General features: G+C 38.9%; 1 protein-coding gene across 1 annotated transcript in view; it reads right to left on the reverse strand.

The window, feature by feature from the left end:
- The window catches only part of FMN1 (formin 1), a 423,214-nt gene that overhangs the window by 320,861 nt on the left and 81,345 nt on the right, over positions 1 to 21,008 (reverse strand). Inside the window, 1 exon segment of the mRNA XM_037834370.1 lies at positions 12,346 to 12,524. Coding sequence (XP_037690298.1) covers positions 12,346 to 12,524 — 179 coding nt within the window.

Genomic DNA, 21,008 nt, shown 5'->3' on the forward strand with positions numbered 1-21,008 from the left:
CGTTGCCAGGGAGATTCACTCCCCTGGGTGTCTGATCCCACGTAGGGGGGAGGGCAGTGATTTCACCTTTCAAGTTGGCTTAGCCAGAGAGAGAGGGCCACATCTGAGCAACAAAGAGGCATTCGGGAGGAGGCTCTTAGGCACAACCATAGGGAGGCCTAGCCTCTCCTTTGCAGCAACCATCTTCCCAAGGGTAAAACCTGTGGTAGAGGGCTCAACCCATCAAACCACCAGTCCCCTATGTCTGTGGTCATGTTAGCAACCATGGAGGTGGGGTAGGCGAATACCCCTGCATTCTCCACAGGCTCCTCAAGTGGGCACTACATCTTTTTTTTTTTCCTTGTTTTTCTTTTTCTTCTTTTTTTTTTTTTTTAACTTTCCCTTCTTTTTTAAATCAACTGTATGAAAAAAAAGTTAAAAAGAAAACAAACATACAATAAAAGAACATTTCAAAGAGACCATAACAAGGGAGTAAGAAAAAGACAACTAACCTAAGATAACTGCTTAACTTCCAACATGTTCCTACTTTACCCCAAGAAAGTTACGTAATATAGCAACATTTCTGTGAACTTGCTCCTACTATATCCATCAGAAATTAACAGACCATAGTAATTCCTGGGCATCCCCAGAACGTTAAATAGCTTATCTGTTCTTCTTGGATTATTGTTCCCCCTTCCTTAATTGCTCTCTATTGCTAGTTTCCCTACATTCCACATTATAAACCATTTGTTTTACATTTTTCAAAGTTCACATTAGTGGTAGCATATAATATTTCTCTTTTTGTGCCTGGCTTATTTCGCTCAGCATTATGTCTTCAAGTTTCATCCATGTTGTCATATGTTTCACAAGATCGTTCCTTCTTACTGCCGCGTAGTATTCCATCGTGTGTATATACCACATTTTATTTATCCACTCATCTGTTGAAGGACATTTGGGTTGTTTCCATCTCTTGGCAATTGTGAATAATGCTGCTATGAACATTGGCGTGCAGATATCTGTTCGTGTCACTGCTTTCCGATCTTCCGGGTATATACCGAGAAGTGCAATCGCTGGATCGAATGGTAGCTCTATATCTAGTTTTCTAAGGAACTGTCAGACTGACTTCCAGAGTGGCTGAACCATTATACAGTCCCACCAACAATGAATAAGAGTTCCAATTTCTCCACATCCCCTCCAGCATTTGTAGTTTCCTGTTTGTTTAATGGCAGCCATTCTAACCGGTGTTAGATGGTATCTCATTGTGGTCTTAATTTGCATGTCTCTAATAGCTAGTGAAGCTGAACATTTTTTCATGTGTTTCTTGCCCATTTGTATTTCCTCTTCAGAGAACTGTCTTTTCATATCTTTTGCCCATTTTATAATTGGGCCGACTGTACTATTGTCATTGAGTTGTAGGATTTCTTTATATATGCAAGATATCAGTCTTTTGTCAGATACATGGTTTCCAAAAATTTTTTCCCATTGAGTTGGCTGCCTCTTTACCTTTTTGAGAAATTCCTTTTAGGTGCAGAAACTTCTAAGCTTGAGGAGTTCCCATTTATCTATTTTCTCTTTTGTTGCTTGTGCTTTGGGTGTAAAGTCTAGGAAGTGGCCGCCTAATACAAGGTCTTGAAGATGTTTTCCTACATTATCTTCTAGGAGTTTTATGGTACTTTCTTTTATATTGAGATCTTTGGTCCATTTTGAGTTAATTTTTGTGTAGGGGGTGAGGTAGGGGTCCTCTTTCATTCTTTTGGATATGGATATCCAACTCTCCCAGCCCCATTTGTTGAAAAGACCATTATGACTCAGTTCAGTGACTTTGGGGGCCTTATCAAAGATCAGTCGGCCATAGATCTGAGGGTCTATCTCTGAATTCTCAATTCGATTCCACTGATCTATATGTCTATCTTTGTGCCAGTACCATGCTGTTTTGGCAACAGTGGCTTTATAATAAGCTTCAAAGTCAGGGAGTGTAAGTCCTCCCACTTGGTTTTTCTTTTTTAGAGTGTCCTTAGCAATTCGAGGCATCTTCCCTTTCCAAATAAATTTGATAACTAGCTTTTCCAAGTCTGCAAAGTAGGTTGTTGGAATTTTGATTGGGATTGCATTGAATCTGTAGATGAGTTTGGGTAGAATTGACATCTTAATGACATTTAGTCTTCCTATCCATGAACATGGAATATTTTTCCATCTTTTAAGGTCCCCTTCTATTTCTTTTAGTACAGTTATGTAGTTTTCTTTGTATAGGTCTTTTACATCTTTGGTTAAGTTTATTCCTAGGTACTTGATTTTTTTAGTTGCTATTGAAAATGGTATCTTTTTCTTGAGTGTCTCTTCAGTTTGTTCATTTCTAGCATATAGAAACATTACTGACTTACGTGCATTAACCTTGTATCACGCTACTTTGCTAAATTTGTTTATTAGCTCTAGTAGCTGTATCGTCAATTTCTCAGGGTTTTCTAGATATAAGATCATATCATCTGCAAACAATGACAGTTTTACTTCTTGTTTTCCAATTTGGATGCCTTTTATTTCTTTGTCTTGCCGGATTGCCCTGGCTAGCACTTCCAGCACAATGTTGAATAACAGTGGTGACAGCGGGCATCCTTGTCTTGTTCCTGATCTTAGAGGGAAGGCTTTTAGTCTCTCACCATTGAGTACTATGCTGGCAGTGGGTTTTTCATATATGCTCTTTATCATGTTGAGGAAGTTTCCTTCAATTCCTACCTTTTGAAGTGTTTTTATCAAAAAGGGATGTTGGATTTTGTCAAATGCTTTTTCAGCATCTATTGAGATGATCAATTGATTTTTCCCTTTTGACTTGTTAATGTGTTGTAATACATTGATTGATTTTCTTATGTTGAACCATCCTTGCATGCCTGGAATGAACCCCACTTGGTCATGGTGTATGATTTTTTTAATGTGTCTTTGGATTCGATTTGCAAGTATTTTGTTGAGGATTTTTGCATCTATATTCATTAGGGAGATTAGATTGATGTTAGCTTCATAAAATGAGTTAGGTAGTGTTCCATTTTTTTCAATGTTTTGAAAGAGTTTCAGTAAGATTGGTGTCAGTTCTTTCTGGAAAGTTTGGTAGAATTCCCCTGTGAAGCCATCTGGCCCTGGGCATTTATTTGTGGGAAGATTTTTGATGACTGATTGGATCTCTTTGCTTGTGATGGGTTGGTTGAGGTCTTCTATTTCTTCTCTGGTCAGTCTAGGTTGTTCATATGTTTCCAGGAAATTGTCCATTTCCTCTACATTATCCAGTTTGTTGCCATACAGTTGTTCATAGTATCCTCTTATAATTTTTTTAATTTCTTCAGGATCTGCAGTTATGTCACCTTTTTCATTCATTATTTTGTTTATATGGGTCTTCTCTCTTTTTGATTTTGTCAGTCTAGCTAGGGGCTTGTCAATCTTGTTGATCTTCTCAAAGAACCAACTTTTGGTGATATTTATCCTCTCTATTGTTTTTTTGTTCTCTATGTCATTTATTTCTGTTTTAATCCTTGTTATTTCTTTTCTTCTACTTGGTTTAGGATTGGTTTGCTGTTCATTTTCTAGCTTCTTCAGTTGATCCATTAGTTCTTTGATTCTGGCTCTTTCTTCCTTTTTAATATATGCGTTTAGTGCTATAAATTTCCCCCTCAGCACTGCTTTTGCTGCATCCCATAGGTTTTGGTATGTTGTGTTCTCATTTTCATTCATCTCTATATATTTAGCAATTTCTCTTGCTATTTCTTCTTTAACCCACTGATTGTTTAGGAGTGTGTTGTTTAACCTCCAGGTATTTGTGAATTTTCTAAGTCTCTGATGGTTATTGACTTCTAATTGTATTCCATTATGGTCAGAGAATGTGCTTTGAATAATTTCAATCTTTTTAAGTTTATTGAGGCTTGTTTTATGTCCCAGCATATGATCTATTCTGGAGAAAGTTCCATGAGCACTAGAAAAGTATGTGTATCCTGGTGATTTGGGATGTAATGTCCTGTATATGTCTGTTAAATCTAATTCATTTATCAGATTGTTTAGGTTTTCAATTTCCTTATTGGTCTTCTGTCTGGTTGATCTATCTATAGGAGAGAGTGATGTGTTGAAGTCTCCCACAATTATTGTGGAAACATCAATTGCTTCCTTTAGTTTTGCCAGTGTGTCTCTCATGTATTTTGTGGCACCTTGATTGGGTGCATAGACATTTACGATTGTTATTTCTTCTTGCTGAATTGCCCCTTTTATTAGTATGTAGTGGCCTTCTTTGTCTCTCAAAACATCCCTGCATTTGAAGTCTATTTTATCTGAGATTAATATTGCTACACCTGCTTTCTTTTGGCTGTAGCTTGCATGAAATAATTTTTTCCATCCTTTCACTTTCAGTTTCTTTGTGTCCCTGTGTCTAAGATGAGTCTCTTGTATGCACCATATTGATGGTTCATTTTTTTTGATCCATTCTGCGAATCTATATCTTTTAATTGGGGAGTTTAATCCATTTACATTCAACGTTATAACCGTGAAGGCATTTCTTGAATCAGCCATCTTATCCTTTGGTTTATGTTTGTCATATTTTTCCCCTCTGTCTATTAATATCCTTTATTGTACCCATACCGAATCTCTTTAGTACTGAACCTTTCTCCAAGTCTCACTGTCCTTTCTTTGTTTCTGTCTGTAGGGCTCCCTTTAGTATCTCCAGTAGGGCAGGTCTCTTGTTAGCAAATTCTCTCAGCATTTGTTTGTCTGTGAAAAATTTAAGCTCTCCCTCAAATTTGAAGGAGAGCTTTGCTGGATAAAGTATTCTTGGCTGGAAATTTTTCTCACTCAGAATTTTAAATATATCGTGCCACTGCCTTCTCGCCTCCATGGTGGCTGCTGAGTAGTCACTACTTAGTCTTATGCTGTTTCCTTTGTATGTGGTGAATTGCTTTTCTCTTGCTGCTTTCAGAATTTGCTCCTTCTCTTCTGTGTTTGACAGTGTGATCAGTATATGTCTCGGAGTGGGTTTATTTGGATTTATTCTATTTGGGGTTCGCTGAGCATTTATGATTTGTGTATTTATGTTGTTTAGAAGATTTGGGAAGTTTTCCCCAACAATTTCTTTGAATACTCTTCCTAGACCTTTACCCTTTTCTTCCCCTTCTGGGACACCAATGAGTCTTATATTTGGACATTTCATATTATCTATCATATCCCTGAGGTCGATTTCAATTTTTTCAATTTTTTTCCCCATTCTTTCTTTTATGCTTTCATTTTCCATTCTGTCATCTTCGAGGTCACTGATTCGTTGTTCAACTTCCTCTAGTCTTGTACTATGAGTGTCCAGAATCTTTTTAATTTGGTCAACAGTTTCTTTAATTTCCATAAGATCATCCATTTTTTTATTTAGTCTTGCAATGTCTTCTTTATGCTCTTCTAGGGTCTTCTTGATTTCCTTTGTATCCCGTACTATGGTCTCATTGTTCATCTTTAGTTCTTTGAGTAGCTGCTTAGGTGCTGTGTCTCTTCTGATCTTTTGATTTGGGTACCTGGGCTTGGGTTATCCATATCGTCTGGTTTTTTCATATGCTTTATAATTTTCTGTTGTTTTTGGCCTCGTGGCATTTGCTGAACTTGATAGGGTTCTTTTAGGATTTGTAGACCAATTGAAGTCCTTATCTCTAATTTATCAGATCTACAGCTTCGTGGAGTACACTTTCTCTAACTAACCAGCAGGTGGCGTCCACGAGCCACCTGTTCTCCACAAGCCAGTTCTCCCCTGCTTAGCCTTTTTGGTGAGTGGGGGAATGAGTCTTGTGGGGTCCAATTGGTGTACCAAGCTTGCGTGTGTAGTTGGTGTTGCCTGCCCTGTATATGGGGCGTGTTTCTGGGCAGTCAGGGAGGGGGGGGTGGCTCTAACAATCAAATGTCCCTGGTGATCCTAGAGTTTTAAAGCTGCTGCAATAGTATAATCCTTCAGTTCAGTCCTGCCACAGTTTGTCTCTGCCACTGACCCACAAGTCCTTGGTATTGGTGTATGGCTCCTGAGACTTGCAAGTGGGCCCCTCTTCCAGGCTGTGCACCCCGGGTCCTCTGTTGAGGGATGACTGTGCTATGTCACAGGTGAGTGCCATCCCCCCAGGGCAGTTCTGGGCTGCTGGGCTGTGTAGGGAGGCTCCCAGTCTGCTGAAATGATAGCTGAATGGGGCTTTGTTAATTCACACTGCTCTACCTTCCCAACTCTGGGACAATCAGCTGAGGTTGCAGGGAAGGCTAATGTCCACGCCCAGTTTTGTGGTGTGTGCCTGTTATTTGAAGCACTTCCGTCACACTGGGTTGTCTGGGGCAGTTCTGGGCTATGGGGCTGGCGATGGGCAGGAGTGTTTCCTGTCCACCAGGATGATGGCTGTGAGCGGACACCCCCCTTTTCTTGGGAAGTTGTGGTGTTTAGTGAATTTTCTCAGCCACTGGATTATTGCGTTTTGTCTCAGAGCTCTCCTAGTTCTGCTCTTGACTTGACCTGCCCAAATTGCAAGTCCTTGAAGCTTTCTGTATTGGGCTTCTTAGAGTAATTGTTTTAGAAAAAGAAAAAAGGATTAAAAAAAAAAAAAAAAAAAAAAAAGGCCCTCCTCAGAGATCTAATGGGTTATTGAAATGCTAAGAGACAAAGCAACCAGGGCCATTAAGGAAAGGTCCACAGGGCAGAGAGATCAGCTTTTCTTCGGGATTTGCATATGCGCCTCAGGGCCTGAGCTCGGGCCTGAGCTCTGCCCTTCCCCCTTCTATGTTCACCAGAACTCCAAAAATCCTCCGCTTTTATTTTGGAGTTTTTCGTGTTGTTTTTTTTCTATGCCTGTCTCCTCTCTGTTGGGCTGGCTGCTCTCAGATTCTCTGGTGTCTGGTCTCAGTCTATCTATGGTTGGAGTTTGGATCAGCAGAATGAGTTTCCGATAAGGGCTGCCACTGAAGTTCTCCCTTCTCCTTCCTGGAGCTGACAGCCCCTCCTCCCACGGGACTGAGCCTGGCAGGGAGGGGTGCGGGTCCCCTGGACGCAAAAACTTACAGATTTCGCTGATCTCAGCAGTTCCACGTTTTCATGAGTGTTGTATGAAGTATGCCCAAAGTCAGATTGCTCTGTGGTGTCCATTCCACGCAGTTCCTGGCTTTCTACCTACTTTCCTGGAGGAGTAACTAAAACATACAGCTCACCAGTCTGCCATCTTGCCCCGCCTCCAGACACCTTTTTATGTCTAAAATTTCTCCAAAGATGCTCAAGAGACTTGAACATTAGTTATCTCTTGGGAAGAGAGGTGGACAATTGAGGTGAGAGACAGAACTGTTTTTTCACTTTTATATATATATATATATATATATTTTACTTGTAGTACCAAATGGTCAACTCAAAATTTCTCATTCTAATCACTTTCAAGTATACAATTCATTGGCATTAATTCTATTCACAATATTGTGCTACTATCACTAACATCCATTACCTCAACTTTTTCGTCATGTCAAATAGAAAGTCTGCACCCATTAAGCATTAACTCCACCTTCCCCACACCCTCCACTCCTCCCCTCTTCCTGCTGCCATGGTCACTGGTAACCTTCAACAGCTGTCTCTATGAAGCTGATAACTGTTAACAACTGTCTCTATGAAGTTTGCTGATTATAGGTATTTCATATAAACAAGATCACACAATCACAGAAAACAAACAAACAAACAAAAAACAAAAAACTGGCATGCAAAATCTAACTTCCAGAGATTCATCCAGCCAATATATAATCATAATGACTGTAACTTTTTTTCAATTTCAGGCTAAACCTCTTTTAGTGTCTCTTCTCTTCCACCCATGCCCCTGTTTACAGATATTCTACAAACCACCCTCTTTGGTCAGCGATATTTAATTTCCCTTCACGTGGAATTCCATGGAAAGTGCACTTGTTGTAGGGAGTTACAGCCCAGTTGCTCTCTATTCTCTGACCTTATTCAGTTGCCTGTGACAAATCTGGTTTAAGTGCACTGAAAACTGAGAAGTATGACCAATGGTGGCTCCTAGTTTGGTGGAACATAAGAAGCCGCCCTTTAAGGCCAGCTTCTTAATGTTCATGTTCTAAAAGGATACTCTCGGATGACTCAGGTTTTATACATGTAGACATTACCATAGGGTAATTCACAGATTTGGTACATTTGGATGTTGCTCCAAAAGTGATGTGAAGGATTGCCAGACTCAGCAAATAAAACACGGGATACCCGTTAAATTTGAATTTAAGAAAAGCATGGAAAATTGTTTTAGTATAAGTACATTCCATGCAATGTTTGGCAACCTCACGCACTAAAAGTGGGGTTGACGGAGGTTCAGTCTTTTAAGTGCATATCCAAGAATTTGCTTCGGAGGTGTGCTGGTTTGGATATATTATGTCCCCCCAAAAGCCATGTTATATTTGGATCAGGTTGTTTCCATGGAGATGTGACTCACCCAACTGTAGGTGATACTTTTGATTAGTTAATTTCCATGGAGGTGTGGCCCTGCGCATTCAGCATGGGTCTTGATTAATTTACTGGAGTTCATTAAAAGAGCCGGCCCAGACCCAGATACTTGCTGATGCGTAAAGATAATTAGAGATGCTTGGAGTTGTGGAAGGAAGACGTTTGGAGATGCTAAGCTAAGGACACATAGGAGCTGAGAGAGGAGCTGAAACATAACCCAGGACCAGCCGATGCCAGCCACATGCCTTCCCCGCTGAGCTGACAGAGGTGTTCTGGACGCCATTGGCTGTTCTTCAGTGAAGGTATCTTCTTGTTGATGCCTTAGTTTGGATACTTTTATGGCCTCAGGACTGTAAATTTGTAACCAAATAAATCCCTTTATAAAAGCCTACCCGTTTCTGATATTTTGCATAATGGCAACATTAGTAAACCGGAACAGGGGGTGAAGGATAATTACCCAAATACAGTTTCTCTATCCACAGTCTGTACAACACTCAGCTAGGCAGCACCACACGGCAATATTAGAGGTTAAATTATTGAAATGCATATTGGCTGGTAAATATGCACTGCCTTGTATTTACCCTACACTAACCCCACCACTTGCCATTCTCCCAAGGAACTCCCAGGAATTCGGTAACTAATTCAGTTCAGTAACTTAAAGAGGAATGCCTGGCTAAACAACATGCCTCAGTCACAGTTCCAACCTTAACACCAATGTCCATTCTGATTTGTGGGTGCCTGCGGGACACTGATTACGTGCTTCAACTTAGCGGGCCTGGGCTGGGGGACCTGATCAGCCCCTGGGGAGGGTGGTGGGCACGGGCGACAGCGCCCTCCGCAGCCCCCCGGGCCTGGAAAAGTGAGGCCGAAAGCAGGCCCCATTTCCTCACCCAAAATACCACTGTTAGGGGAGGCTTGCCGGAGGGAACCGCCTTTTCCCCACCCCCTTATCTTGCCCGGACACTCCCCGTTGCCAGTGCAACTCCCATTACCACCAGTGCGCATACATTGTTGCCAAACACCGTTACCGGAGCAACTCTCGCCCCTTTTCAATCAACCTCCGCGCCCTCTCAGAACCAATCCAAGCCTTTAACCTCTACAGCTACCCCGCCCTCTAAACGCCCAATATAAGCTTGTACTCTCCCCTAATAAACTCTCTTGGCTTCTTCACCCTAAAAAAACCGTGTCCCGCTTGTTCCTTTCTCGCCGCCCTCCATACTTTGCACGCCTACGCCGGGGACCGGGCCCAGTCCCCCGCCTCGCCCTCGCCTCCGGGAAAGAGCCCCCGCCGCCGGTACCCTCCAAGCAATCCTGAAAGCCTAGGATTTGGTAACCGGCCGCCACCTCCCCCCCCCAGACGAGTCAACTACGACCGCAGGTGCCAGACTGCCACCAATTATTAATTTCCTTTAGATATCACTCCTGCACACTAGCAAAAGGCAACATGCCTATAGAAAAAGGCTCAGGAGAGTGACATCCTGACAATTACAGTGCAAGCTGTAGGATCAAAACCAAAAACAGAGCAGGCCGGGCCCAACATCTAAGGCTGATCAAATACTGCAAAGCAATATTCTCTTCCCTGAACTTCGTGTTCAAAGCCCCCAGGGAAAAGATGCCCTGGCCAGCTGCTGCAGTGATCATTAACAGGTTGCAAACCTCTTTTAAATCAGCAGAACCCTTTCAAAGCAAAATTTTACTTAGAACATCAATATATAAAACATATAAGAGCCAAATCATGCTGGCTTGGAGACAACAAGGAAACGTGGGCCCAAAGATCGCAGTGCAAAATCTGCTGATCTAGAAAATAATCCAAAGAAACCATCCCACTTTTAAAAATTATCATTACTAGGAAACTAAGAAACATAAAGTAAATAAATTATACATTTGTATATATAAATAAATTATACATATGTGTATATATATCCACACACATGTATGTACATGTAGGCATACATGTGTGTATGGTGTATGTGGGTATGTGTATAGATGTGGCTATTAAAGACTGGTTCAGGAAGTAGGTTTTTTATGTGGGGTGATATGTATTATAAGCCTAAAGATATTTATAGGTAATCCTGCTTCTATAAATATTAAGGAATTTATCCTAAATATTGCAACAAAAAAGGGTATAGATAAAATTATATATGTGGCAGTACTATTTAACACAGTGATAAACTGGATAAAACTTCAACATCCAATGATAGAGAAATGACTAAGTTTTGACATACCATTTAATAGAATATTTGGCAATCACTTCAAATACATCTATCAAGTATTTGTAACAGCATGGATAAAGAATGTAAGGGTAATTGTTAAAAGGAAAAGAAAAAAATAAGGAAGAGAAAGAAAAGAAAGAAGGCTATAAAACCTAGCATGCTTACAACCTATGTTTAAATAAAATCCGTCAATGAAGAGCAATCATACCTACTGAAAAAAAAAATCTACTAAATTTTAACAGTTGTCCTTAACTGCTGAGACTATGAGTTATTTTTTTTCCAATTTAACTGTATTTCAAAATTTCTATGTTTATGTATGCTTTTTATAATTATAATAAAGTATAATTAAGAAACAGTTTCATCCACAGGGGAGAAAGAAAATGAGAAATAGATAGTTTATTAATGTCCAACATCCAAAAAAACACATAAACACAGAATTTGAAAAAAAAACACAAAACAAAGAAGAAAAAGAAGGAAAGTTGTCTTTCAAAATCCTTTTTAGCAGTTTTGCCTCTAGGCCTGCTTTTTCAGCAAGTTCAAATTAAAGTAATTCGACCAATAGATGTCACTGTTACACTTCTTTGAGTACATCTCCCAAGATGCACAATTTTACTTTTTAGGTAGGAGAATCGAAAACAAAAATTTTGCAAATTTCCATTTCATCTCCTGAAGGACTATAGATTTGCCATCATTTAGATTCACTCCAAACCTCCTTTTACAATAACTAGGATATCAAATGCTTTTCTAAAATGACATACAGTGGCTATGGTTTTGTGGTTATGAAAAGCACAAAGTTCAACTATTTTGGGTGACTCGAGAAAACTGTCAACCATATGAACATCACAGGCCTAACTCAGGTTATCAAACACATAGGTTAGAAAGTAATTAATTGGAAGATATTAAAAGAAACTGGGGACATGTGTGTTTCTTGGATACTTAATGCTCAATCCCCGCCCCCCACACCTTTTCTGAAACTGAGAGCATAAAGAGAAGTGGTGAGAATTAAGAGTCAGCTCAATTTTATCAAGCCCTCCAAAATGTGAAAGTAGCTAAAACCCAGCTTTGTATATGATAGTGCTTCGGTGTTCATGAATATATCAATGAATAAGAAAGAAGGCTGTGTTTTTACAAAGGGCCAACCTCTATTCAGCAGATTTCCTGCAGACCTGTTCACTTGTTACTTAAGCAGCTGGAAAGAAAGAAAGGCTTATGTATGTGTAAAGAAGACAGGCTATTTAGATTTCACTTGAGAATCCAGAGCATATCAGTCTGCTGACACGTTCTTCACAAAGTTTTATTAAATTTTTACTAAAATGGTATGAAGAGGTAATGAGCAGAAAGCGGGCACTCACATGAGGTTTAGGCAGCAGAGCTGATGTGAGTGGAGTACTCTGAAAACACTCCGATAAATTATAAACACATTCACCTTCTAGTGCACAAATTTCAAAGCACCAAGCAATATCTGTTTTCTTCAAACGACTGCTTATTCTTTGTTCACCATCTCATCATATAGCTGAGCATTCATCACCACAATCAGCACTTGAACATATTCATTACTGAAACGACTGCTTTTTAAAACAATGACCCACATACAAAACGCAGCTTTAGCGGCTTTGCATATACAGATTTACATTACACGAGCCTCTGTTGACTGCAAAGAATCACAACACAAACACAAAGATGGCTACTTACGTGGAGCTCCAAGTACAATTCACTTCTGTTTGGCTTCTCTCTCTCCTCGTGGAGCAAAAATGGACAGGCTGGTCCTGATCTGTAATCCAGGACCCAGGCACCTCCATCTCTACAGGGAAGGTCTTTAGTTGCCGTTTGCTCATTGTAGCAGTCCCAGGGAAAGCCCTCAGAGGAGAAGCCTAGGCAAACACACAGAAGACCATCAGTGACACAATACCTGGAAAAACATTGAGTTCCTACATGGACCTCTTCATACTACCTCTTATCTCCCATTCTAACATTCTAAGTTATATTTTTTAGACTTTGATTTTTTCCCAAAGTGCTTCCCTCAGTTATTCCTTCAGGATCACACTAACAAAGAGTTAAAACATATACCCTCATTCCCAGTTTTCAAAGATAGGTCTATTAGCTATACTATATGCTCCCTATTCTGGCTTACCAAGCCAGGCTGCACAGATCATTCTCATTCAGAATCATAGGAGGAGCTGAGGGACCAAAGGCAGGAGGCCTGGATTGTTGGCTTTACTACTAAATGGTGTCAATTCAGCCAAGTCACTAATGTGTGCATTCTTCAAAGGCAGGAACGATGCCTTGTTGTCTTCATTTCTGGGAACAGAATCATTGTGCATGGAGCAGTTTGTTGAATGTGTGAGCACTGTGAGTAACCTGTTTGGAACTTACTTTCTCGTCTCAAGAATGAGGGTAGAAGGCTAGCTCACTCTTACCTAAACTGTCTTAGGATGATGAAAACTGTGCCAGGCACTGTTCTTAGCCCTGTTCTTCAATTTCTAAAATTAGCATTCTCATTTTAGATGGGAAAACTGAAGCACAAAGAGGTTAAACAATTTGCTCACAATCATAGTCAGTAAATAGTAAAGCCAGGATTTGAACCCAAGCAGCTAAGCACCAGAAGCCATGTTCTTAATGACTACACTACATAGCCTCTGTCTGGTATTCCTTGAGATGGCAACTAAAGGACTTCATGGTCAAAAAACTATAAGAAAAGCTATAGGCTTAGAGAACCACGATTCATGTTAGCATATTAAAGACTGTGAGACGGCCTTTGGCAAAGAAACCGAACTTATTTGACCACAGAACCCACTTTTCAAGGGACACCTATTAACATGTTGCAGGTCACTAATATTCCACTGGAACATAATTTGGAGAACATTAGATTAGATCATCTCTACAGTCCCATATAGCCCTCAAATTCCTAGTCCTCTTTTAATTCCTAGTAAGCAATCTTGGCAAGATATTAAGCAACTAAGAAGTTAAGGGTTTAGGCTCAGTGTGCTTTTGCAATAGAGATCACTGTTGGATATATGACAGGGTGTCTATTACATATAATCCCTGTAAATAGTGTTTCTTTGGCAGTGACCCAGAGTCAGACAACTATTTCCACCATAATGAATATCTGACTTACAAGTAAATTGAGCTGAAAATAAGTCAGCCAACAAAGGGACTGTGGGATAACACACTTCTCCTTTATAGTAGAGTAGCATTTTAGGAGAAAGAAAATTTCAAGAGAGTCAAGGTTTTGCTTTTTGTGTGCTTATTCGGTTGGTTGGTTTCTAATCCCACTTCGAAATGAAAGGTGATGCAAGTCATAGTGTCTCTACAGTTGCTCTCCAGCAGGCTTCCACAAAACACCTCTCTGCGGCCACTGAGAATGTGGCTCCATGGCCTCCTCTATCTGCTCTTGCCTCTGCAGATGTAATGTTTCCAAGAAATTATAACCAGGCTCTTCCTTCACTGGGACCAGATGCATCAGAATGACTGTCCTTTTTTAGTCATCTAGGTCCTGTTACCATAAGCCAATTAATACCTACTATCTCCATATAGAACACCTCTTAGGTTTTTGATTAGGGCCTTATATTCTGCTGAGTATCCCCTCCCCTGCTCAGAAGACACAGAAAAGGACTCACACCTAAAAGAACCATGGAATTTGCTAAACACCTCCAGTTTATCTCACGGTGACCTGAGAGGAAGGTAGTGCTGACCAAACTTTAACAGATGAAGAACTTAAAGTTCAGACCCTTTTAACTTCTATTTATATGGCTCAACCCCCTCCTAGAATATTTCTGATCATATTTGGCAAGAAAAGAAATAAACCTTTATATATATATATATATATGAATATATATAAAATATACTCCCACTGTGCTACCTCCTCTTCAGAAATATATTAATTTATAATCAGATCCCTTACTTTAAATCCCCCCACTTTTCATTTTTATTTACACAGACTAATAAAACAATATAGAACATAATATATACATCACAAAGAACACAATGTACAACAAAACAATGTAAAACATCTAATCATCAAAGGCACATTGTCTGGCGAGTAAAAATCCATCATTTAGGTATAAGAGAGTAATAAATTCCCACAAGTATTTATGGTCCTTGGATATAAAACACTTGGACAGGCATGCATATGCATGCACATATGCATGTACCGTGCACACACAAACCCACTCACACACCCTGCGGCGGCTATCCAACTCTGCATTAACGAGGCAAGCCGTACAATCCAGTCCACTTACAATGCCAAGGAAAGACAATGTAAATTTTAAGCAGAAACAATGAGAAGTAACTTCATTTTGGAAATGGTTTCAATTTTAAAGAGCCAATTTCTAAAACCTCTTGTTTAACCAGACAATATCCCTATGAAGGAAGCACACAAGGTAAAATCATGACGTGTAATAATTTTGGCCAAAATCATTGACAGGCAAAGCAAAAAGGACAGAAATAAGTAACATAAGCTGTTATTCTTAAAAGTCTGACAAAGTAGGTTAGGGCTTAGGACATAGGATATAGGACATAGTCACCATATGAAAAAACAGAACATAAACTTATATTGTAAGTAAATTTATATAGCAAATTTTTGAATGAAAGTTTCAATAAGACAAACACACCTTTTTAAAACTGTCACAAGTAAAGCATGTGTCTGCATTTGTAGGTGGCAGCCACACTACTTTCTTCAACTGAATAAATTTAATAGAGAAGAAAGCACACTTCCCTGAAATTAGGTAAGTATATTCTGTCAAAACAGTCTAATATCATTTAATTTTGTGATACAGACAGATTTGGGTGTGTTAGATTTTCATTGAACATTTTATGAAAAGCTTAAAAATTATCAATTTAATTGCATCTGTCCCTTTCATGTGCAGATTATAATTAAAATCTAATTTTTTTCTCAGTATATGTTTATTGGTTATTTTGTTTCTCAAAGACATTTCAACAGCTTGATCACATACACACACAGGTTAATTCTACAGCTGACCATTGTTAACGTGACATACAGCACAGTCACAGGAAAGGTAGGGTAACTTACCTTGGGACCACTTTGAAAGTCTGTGCTTGTCCCAACCATTCAAATGATGCGCTGCACTTCCTGATGCTAACCTATAACATCAGACTGGGGTTTTGCTGTCAGTTATCAAAATAATTGAAGCAGACAGAGAGGAAAGATAATGTGCCATTTAAAACTGGAGGCAGTCTCTAAAGCTCATCTTTCCAAAATGGAATCTGTCTCTGTCCCTATGGTACATTAGATTATAGCTCCCACTTCTTCATTTTCTCCCTGCATAATAATTTTGACCCAAAGTCTTTCCATTTGCCCTTTGTAGCTCCTTCCACCTGTATCTCTCCCTTGCTCCATGGCTGTTGGACCAAGCCACGTGCCTTGCTTTGATCTGAATGTGGGCAATGTGACGGTATGCCAGTTCTGAACCAAGGCCTTAAGAGGCACTGTGTGTTTTCACCCCCCAATTTGTGCTTCTGCCATCACCATGAGAAGAGTATGCCCTAGGTAGCCTGGAATTAGTCACATGGAACAGACCCAAACACAATCCTGCAGCCTGGAGCCAAGCTCAGCTGAACCTAGACAAGATCAAGTGAACCTTAGCCAACCCACAGACCAGTGAATGAGAACAGTAGATATTTGTTGTAAAGAATTGAGATGTTGGGTTTATTTGTTGCAATAATGGCCTAATACACTCGCTATTATCTGTCCTTACCAGGAGCACTATAACTATTAAGTGCTTTAAATCCCTTCACCTGAGAGGGCTTAACGAATAGAGCATTTTTGTTTTGTAATTTGTATTGAAAACAAATATGCAATGTACAAACTTTTGAAAAATCATCAAGAACTAATGGCATACCCTTTTCCTCTTTCATACCAAAATCCACACACATTTTATTTTAAAAAATTAACCTTATTTACCAGGCATTGCCTTTAGTCATCTATTGAATATATATATATATATACATTTAAAAAAAAAATCCTTTTCCAAGGAGACATTTGTGATCACACTATATAATCAGATCTGGACAAATGTCCCCAAAGAACAAAATTGCAGAGGCTTTCAGCCTTTTTCCTCTAATTTTCTCATCATACCAAGCTCACTTGACAGCAATGATGAAGTGGTTATGCCTTTAAAAAGAGAAGAGAGAAGGAGAAAAAAAAAATCCTCGGCCTGAAATTCTCATGAGTTTTACCTCCTATGCTATGGTTACCAAGGCCATCTATCAAGTTTGACTTAAAATACATTCAAAGAGGTGAAACTTTCTCAACCGTGAATCTCAGAACTGATATGCTAAGGGAGACAGGCTGTCTTTGGTTATGTTATTCAAACATGTACTTACAAGCAAAAGAGACAGCAATCTAGATGTATAGCTAATGGAAGGTGACATTGTTAGGTACTTGTGGAAAGAGTGTGTGCCTGTATGTATAATTATTCATGTCTATGCCTAGGAAGACAGAGCTTTGCAAAAGTGTAGCCTAAAGGCTGTTATCTGTCAATTAAAGATCAATGCTCGCCAATGCCACTGCTCCCATTTCCATTCCCAGTGATGTTAAATTATACAGTGTTGATAAACCAGCTACATAGACATAATTCCGAGGAGGTATCTTATCTATCCACCACATCCTCTAACGTTCCTCATTAGAAATACGTGGGGAGAGAAATTATGGGCAAGGACAGATAGAAGGGAGGCGTGGAGAAGCAGAGAAAGGTTGTTAAAGGATCAGAAAGTAGGAATGATTTGGGAATGATCTATTTCAATTAGGGAATCTTATGAAAAAGCAACCATATTCCTCAAAAAAGCAATGTTGTTGGAATTCCAAAAATTAAGTTCAAGTTGAAATGAAAGACAATAGAAATTAGAGTTTGAAGGGATCTTAGATATGCCCTGCCTACCTGCTCATTTTATAGCTGAGAGAACGGAAATCCAGGAAGATTGTGATCTTTCCAAGATACACAGCTAATGAGAAAGGCAGGACTAGAACCCAGGTTCTAGGGAAACCTTTTACCCTATTTAAGGTAGGACAGTATTGCCAATCCACAGATGGGAATACTGAGGTCAGGGAGGTTAATGGTTAAGAGCACAGGCAAGAGGGTTTGGCAATGGACTCAAGTCCTGGCCGTGACATTACGAATTTTTCGAACTTGGTGGAGTGGCTAAACCTCTCTGAGTCTTTATTTTCTTGTCAATAAAATGAAAATTATGTCTGATACTGAACCCTGCTCAAAATTTTTTTGTTCCAGAAAACTTGTCTTGGGCTGGAGGTGGAAAGACTGATAAGGATGAAAGCAAGTCCTTATTTAAGAAACCTGTATACAAGGACGGCATATTAAACATCACACACCCATGTTAAGCATCACTTTTAGTCAAAGAAGATACAGCAAAAAATATTTAAGCTCATAAGGATTCACTGTACCTCTCTAGTGCAGCAAATTTGCTCAAGTCCTAAAAATAGAATTCACGTCATCAGATGCAATAGCTCCAAGTAAGCGACTGATCATCCCTGAGAAAAGCAACTCCTCAGAGTCCTTCCTAGGTACTCTATGACACGTCCTCTCTAAAGAACAAACACATGGGCCTATGGCCACAAATGAAATTAGTCACAGGCATCGTTTTCAATGAAACAGCATTTTAAAGAGGTATATAAGTATATATTGTTATCACTACTATAGTAAATTTTATTATTTTCCTCATCAACCTCCTTTCATGGTCTTCTGTGAAGAACACAGATGCAGATAAAAGGTAAATATTACTCAAGGCAGGAAACTCATTTCTGGCTATAGTTATACTGAATATTTTGAAAAATAAGGGCACATATTTAAGTAGCAAAAATGATGCTGAGTCACTCTGCTTTAGAATGGACAGAAAATAGGGGCAGGTGGATCTAGGTAAGTTTTGGTTCAGAAAAGGTCAGAAAGGATTAATTTTCATAGGTTATAGGATTCACTGAGACAGAAAGGGCCTTTGTCCTTTCTCAGATAATAAATACTCAGGAAATCAAATCTTGGCACTTCAAATACCTAAGTTACAAAACATTTTTGCTATGTTTGGCAATAAGCAATATACTTGCCTATTAACAAAAAAATATTAAAGGACTAACAAGACTACAGAAAACATATATCTTTTAAGAGAAAGAAAAAGGAAATGCTAATATATTTCAGCTATTTCGTGTAGGTCACTTTTCAATTATAGTCAACTCCTGATGCCCCAAAGGTATGTTTGCAGATATTCTGCCAAAAAAAGAATATAGGTTTCATCTTGGGTGCCATGCTACTGGGAATGTAAGACTGGGATGTGATACTGACAAGAATTCTGAGACCATGTTCAATTTCAGTGGGAAAGTATCTTGTCATCTACTAGCAATATCTTCTTGGGCACAGAGGGGAAGAATGGTGGTGCATGCACCATATTTTTGCTACCCTTTCACTAAGTAAGCCCTTCTCTTTCTTTCTTTTTTGTCTGCTCACCCTTTGGCAGTTCTGACTCAATGGTATCTTGGTAAGTTTAACAAGAAAACAAGAGATGAAATTCAGTCAGACAACCTGACTAAATAATTGCTGCTTTGGTAAAAGTTTTGACAGAGGGAAAAAATACTTAAGGCTAAAACATGTGCTGGAATAATCCTTGGGTGTGAATCATCTATATATCTCTTATCTCCATGAGGAGAGAGAGGAGTTAATGGCATACAGAGAGAAGAAAATAAATTTAACAATCTGTTCGTAAGATCCTTCAACAAAAAGACTAAATTATGAGATTATGAGAATATGATGTAGAAGATGACTGAAGAGTCTTCTCCTTTGATAAAACATTACTTTTATTTTCTAATGCTAATGCTCTAAATCTATTGTTGAATAATTAAGCAAGGACAGGCCAGAAAAAACTGAAGATAGGGAAAGAAAGGGAAAAAAGTGAAAGGACTTTAAAAAGGTCTCTAATATAACAAAAACTTCCCAATCATTTAAGCCCTTCCACACTCTTAAGAAAGGTCAACTGATAGCCTTTGACTCCTGAAATGTAACTATATCCCATTCCTCTTTTGATGTTCTCACTGAGGAGGATTTAACTGTCCTTTCCTTGATTCATTAGATGGTCACTTCAAAGTGACCCCACAGAGGCAGCATTTGCCCAAACAACGCCCTGTCTCAGTAAACCCAGACAAAATCCAAAAAGCAATTCATCCTAAATCTCACACATTATTGTCTTTGGCCTCTGTCAGTGACCTCAACCTACAATATTGATTATCACTCTGCTTCCCAATATGAATCCTTCAGATGATCAATCAATTTCCAGAATGGGGAAAGACTTATCCAGCCTAATACTTAAGTTTTCTCAAGACCCATGATTAGCCCAAGAAGAAACCAAACAATCTAGCGAACTGGTCATAATTTTATCATTTACAACCCGTTTCTTTCCCCAAAGTAAAAAAGGGAATAACCCATACTCCATCTAGAGTGTACTTCAACTCCATTCAAAGAGAACATGAGTACTCAGTTTAGTAGCAAATGTACTAATATTTTATTAAATTACCAAATGTCTTTATTCTAACACATAAAAAGATTTGTGAGGTCTTTGTGCAAGGACCATGTACAAATTCAAGTTAGTTTCTACATTTTTGTTAAGACCTTAACAGATAAACGGTCATATGGTAAATAAGAATAGATGGCACATGAGTATGGAGAAATGTTCAACATCACTAGTACTGAATTAAACACAAGTTAAAATAGCAAGAAAATACAAGATTCCCACATCAAATTAGAAAGAATAAAACTGTGAAAACATGCAATGTTGCTAATAGAGCAGGAAATCAGATGCTCTGCTCTTTGAAAGCGGTGCAGTGCCTATGACATTCACTAACTTAACCCCAGCACTTCACACAGTGCCCGGAATATAGGAAGTTCCCACTAAATATTTGTTGAAGAAATAAATAAATAAGTGCATGAATACTCTCCTGCTAGGAGTATACTGAGTAAACTTTGGAGAAAGAGTATGATAATATATATTAAAAGCCAGATAATGGTCATTCTTTTGACAATGCAATTCTTCTCCTAGGAATCTACCATGAAGAAATTCTCAAAAGTGCAAATATCCTGTGCAAAGATGTTTATCACATTATTGAAATACTGAAAAATTATAACAAGTCAATTGTCCAAAATTAGGTAAATGATCGCAAATGATGGCCCATTCTCTGTGCAGAATAGTTCACAATAATTAAAACAATATTCATGAAAGTTTTGATTACATGGAAAAGCATTTATAACATGTTAAGTCCCCTAAAACTTTACGTATCAAATACAGGTTGTTTTTTTCAAGCATGGTAAAAAGGGTGGGCAGAAATGTAAATTTTAACAATGATT

This window comes from Choloepus didactylus, chromosome 4 (assembly GCF_015220235.1).
Source record: "Choloepus didactylus isolate mChoDid1 chromosome 4, mChoDid1.pri, whole genome shotgun sequence".
NCBI lineage: Eukaryota > Metazoa > Chordata > Mammalia > Pilosa > Megalonychidae > Choloepus > Choloepus didactylus.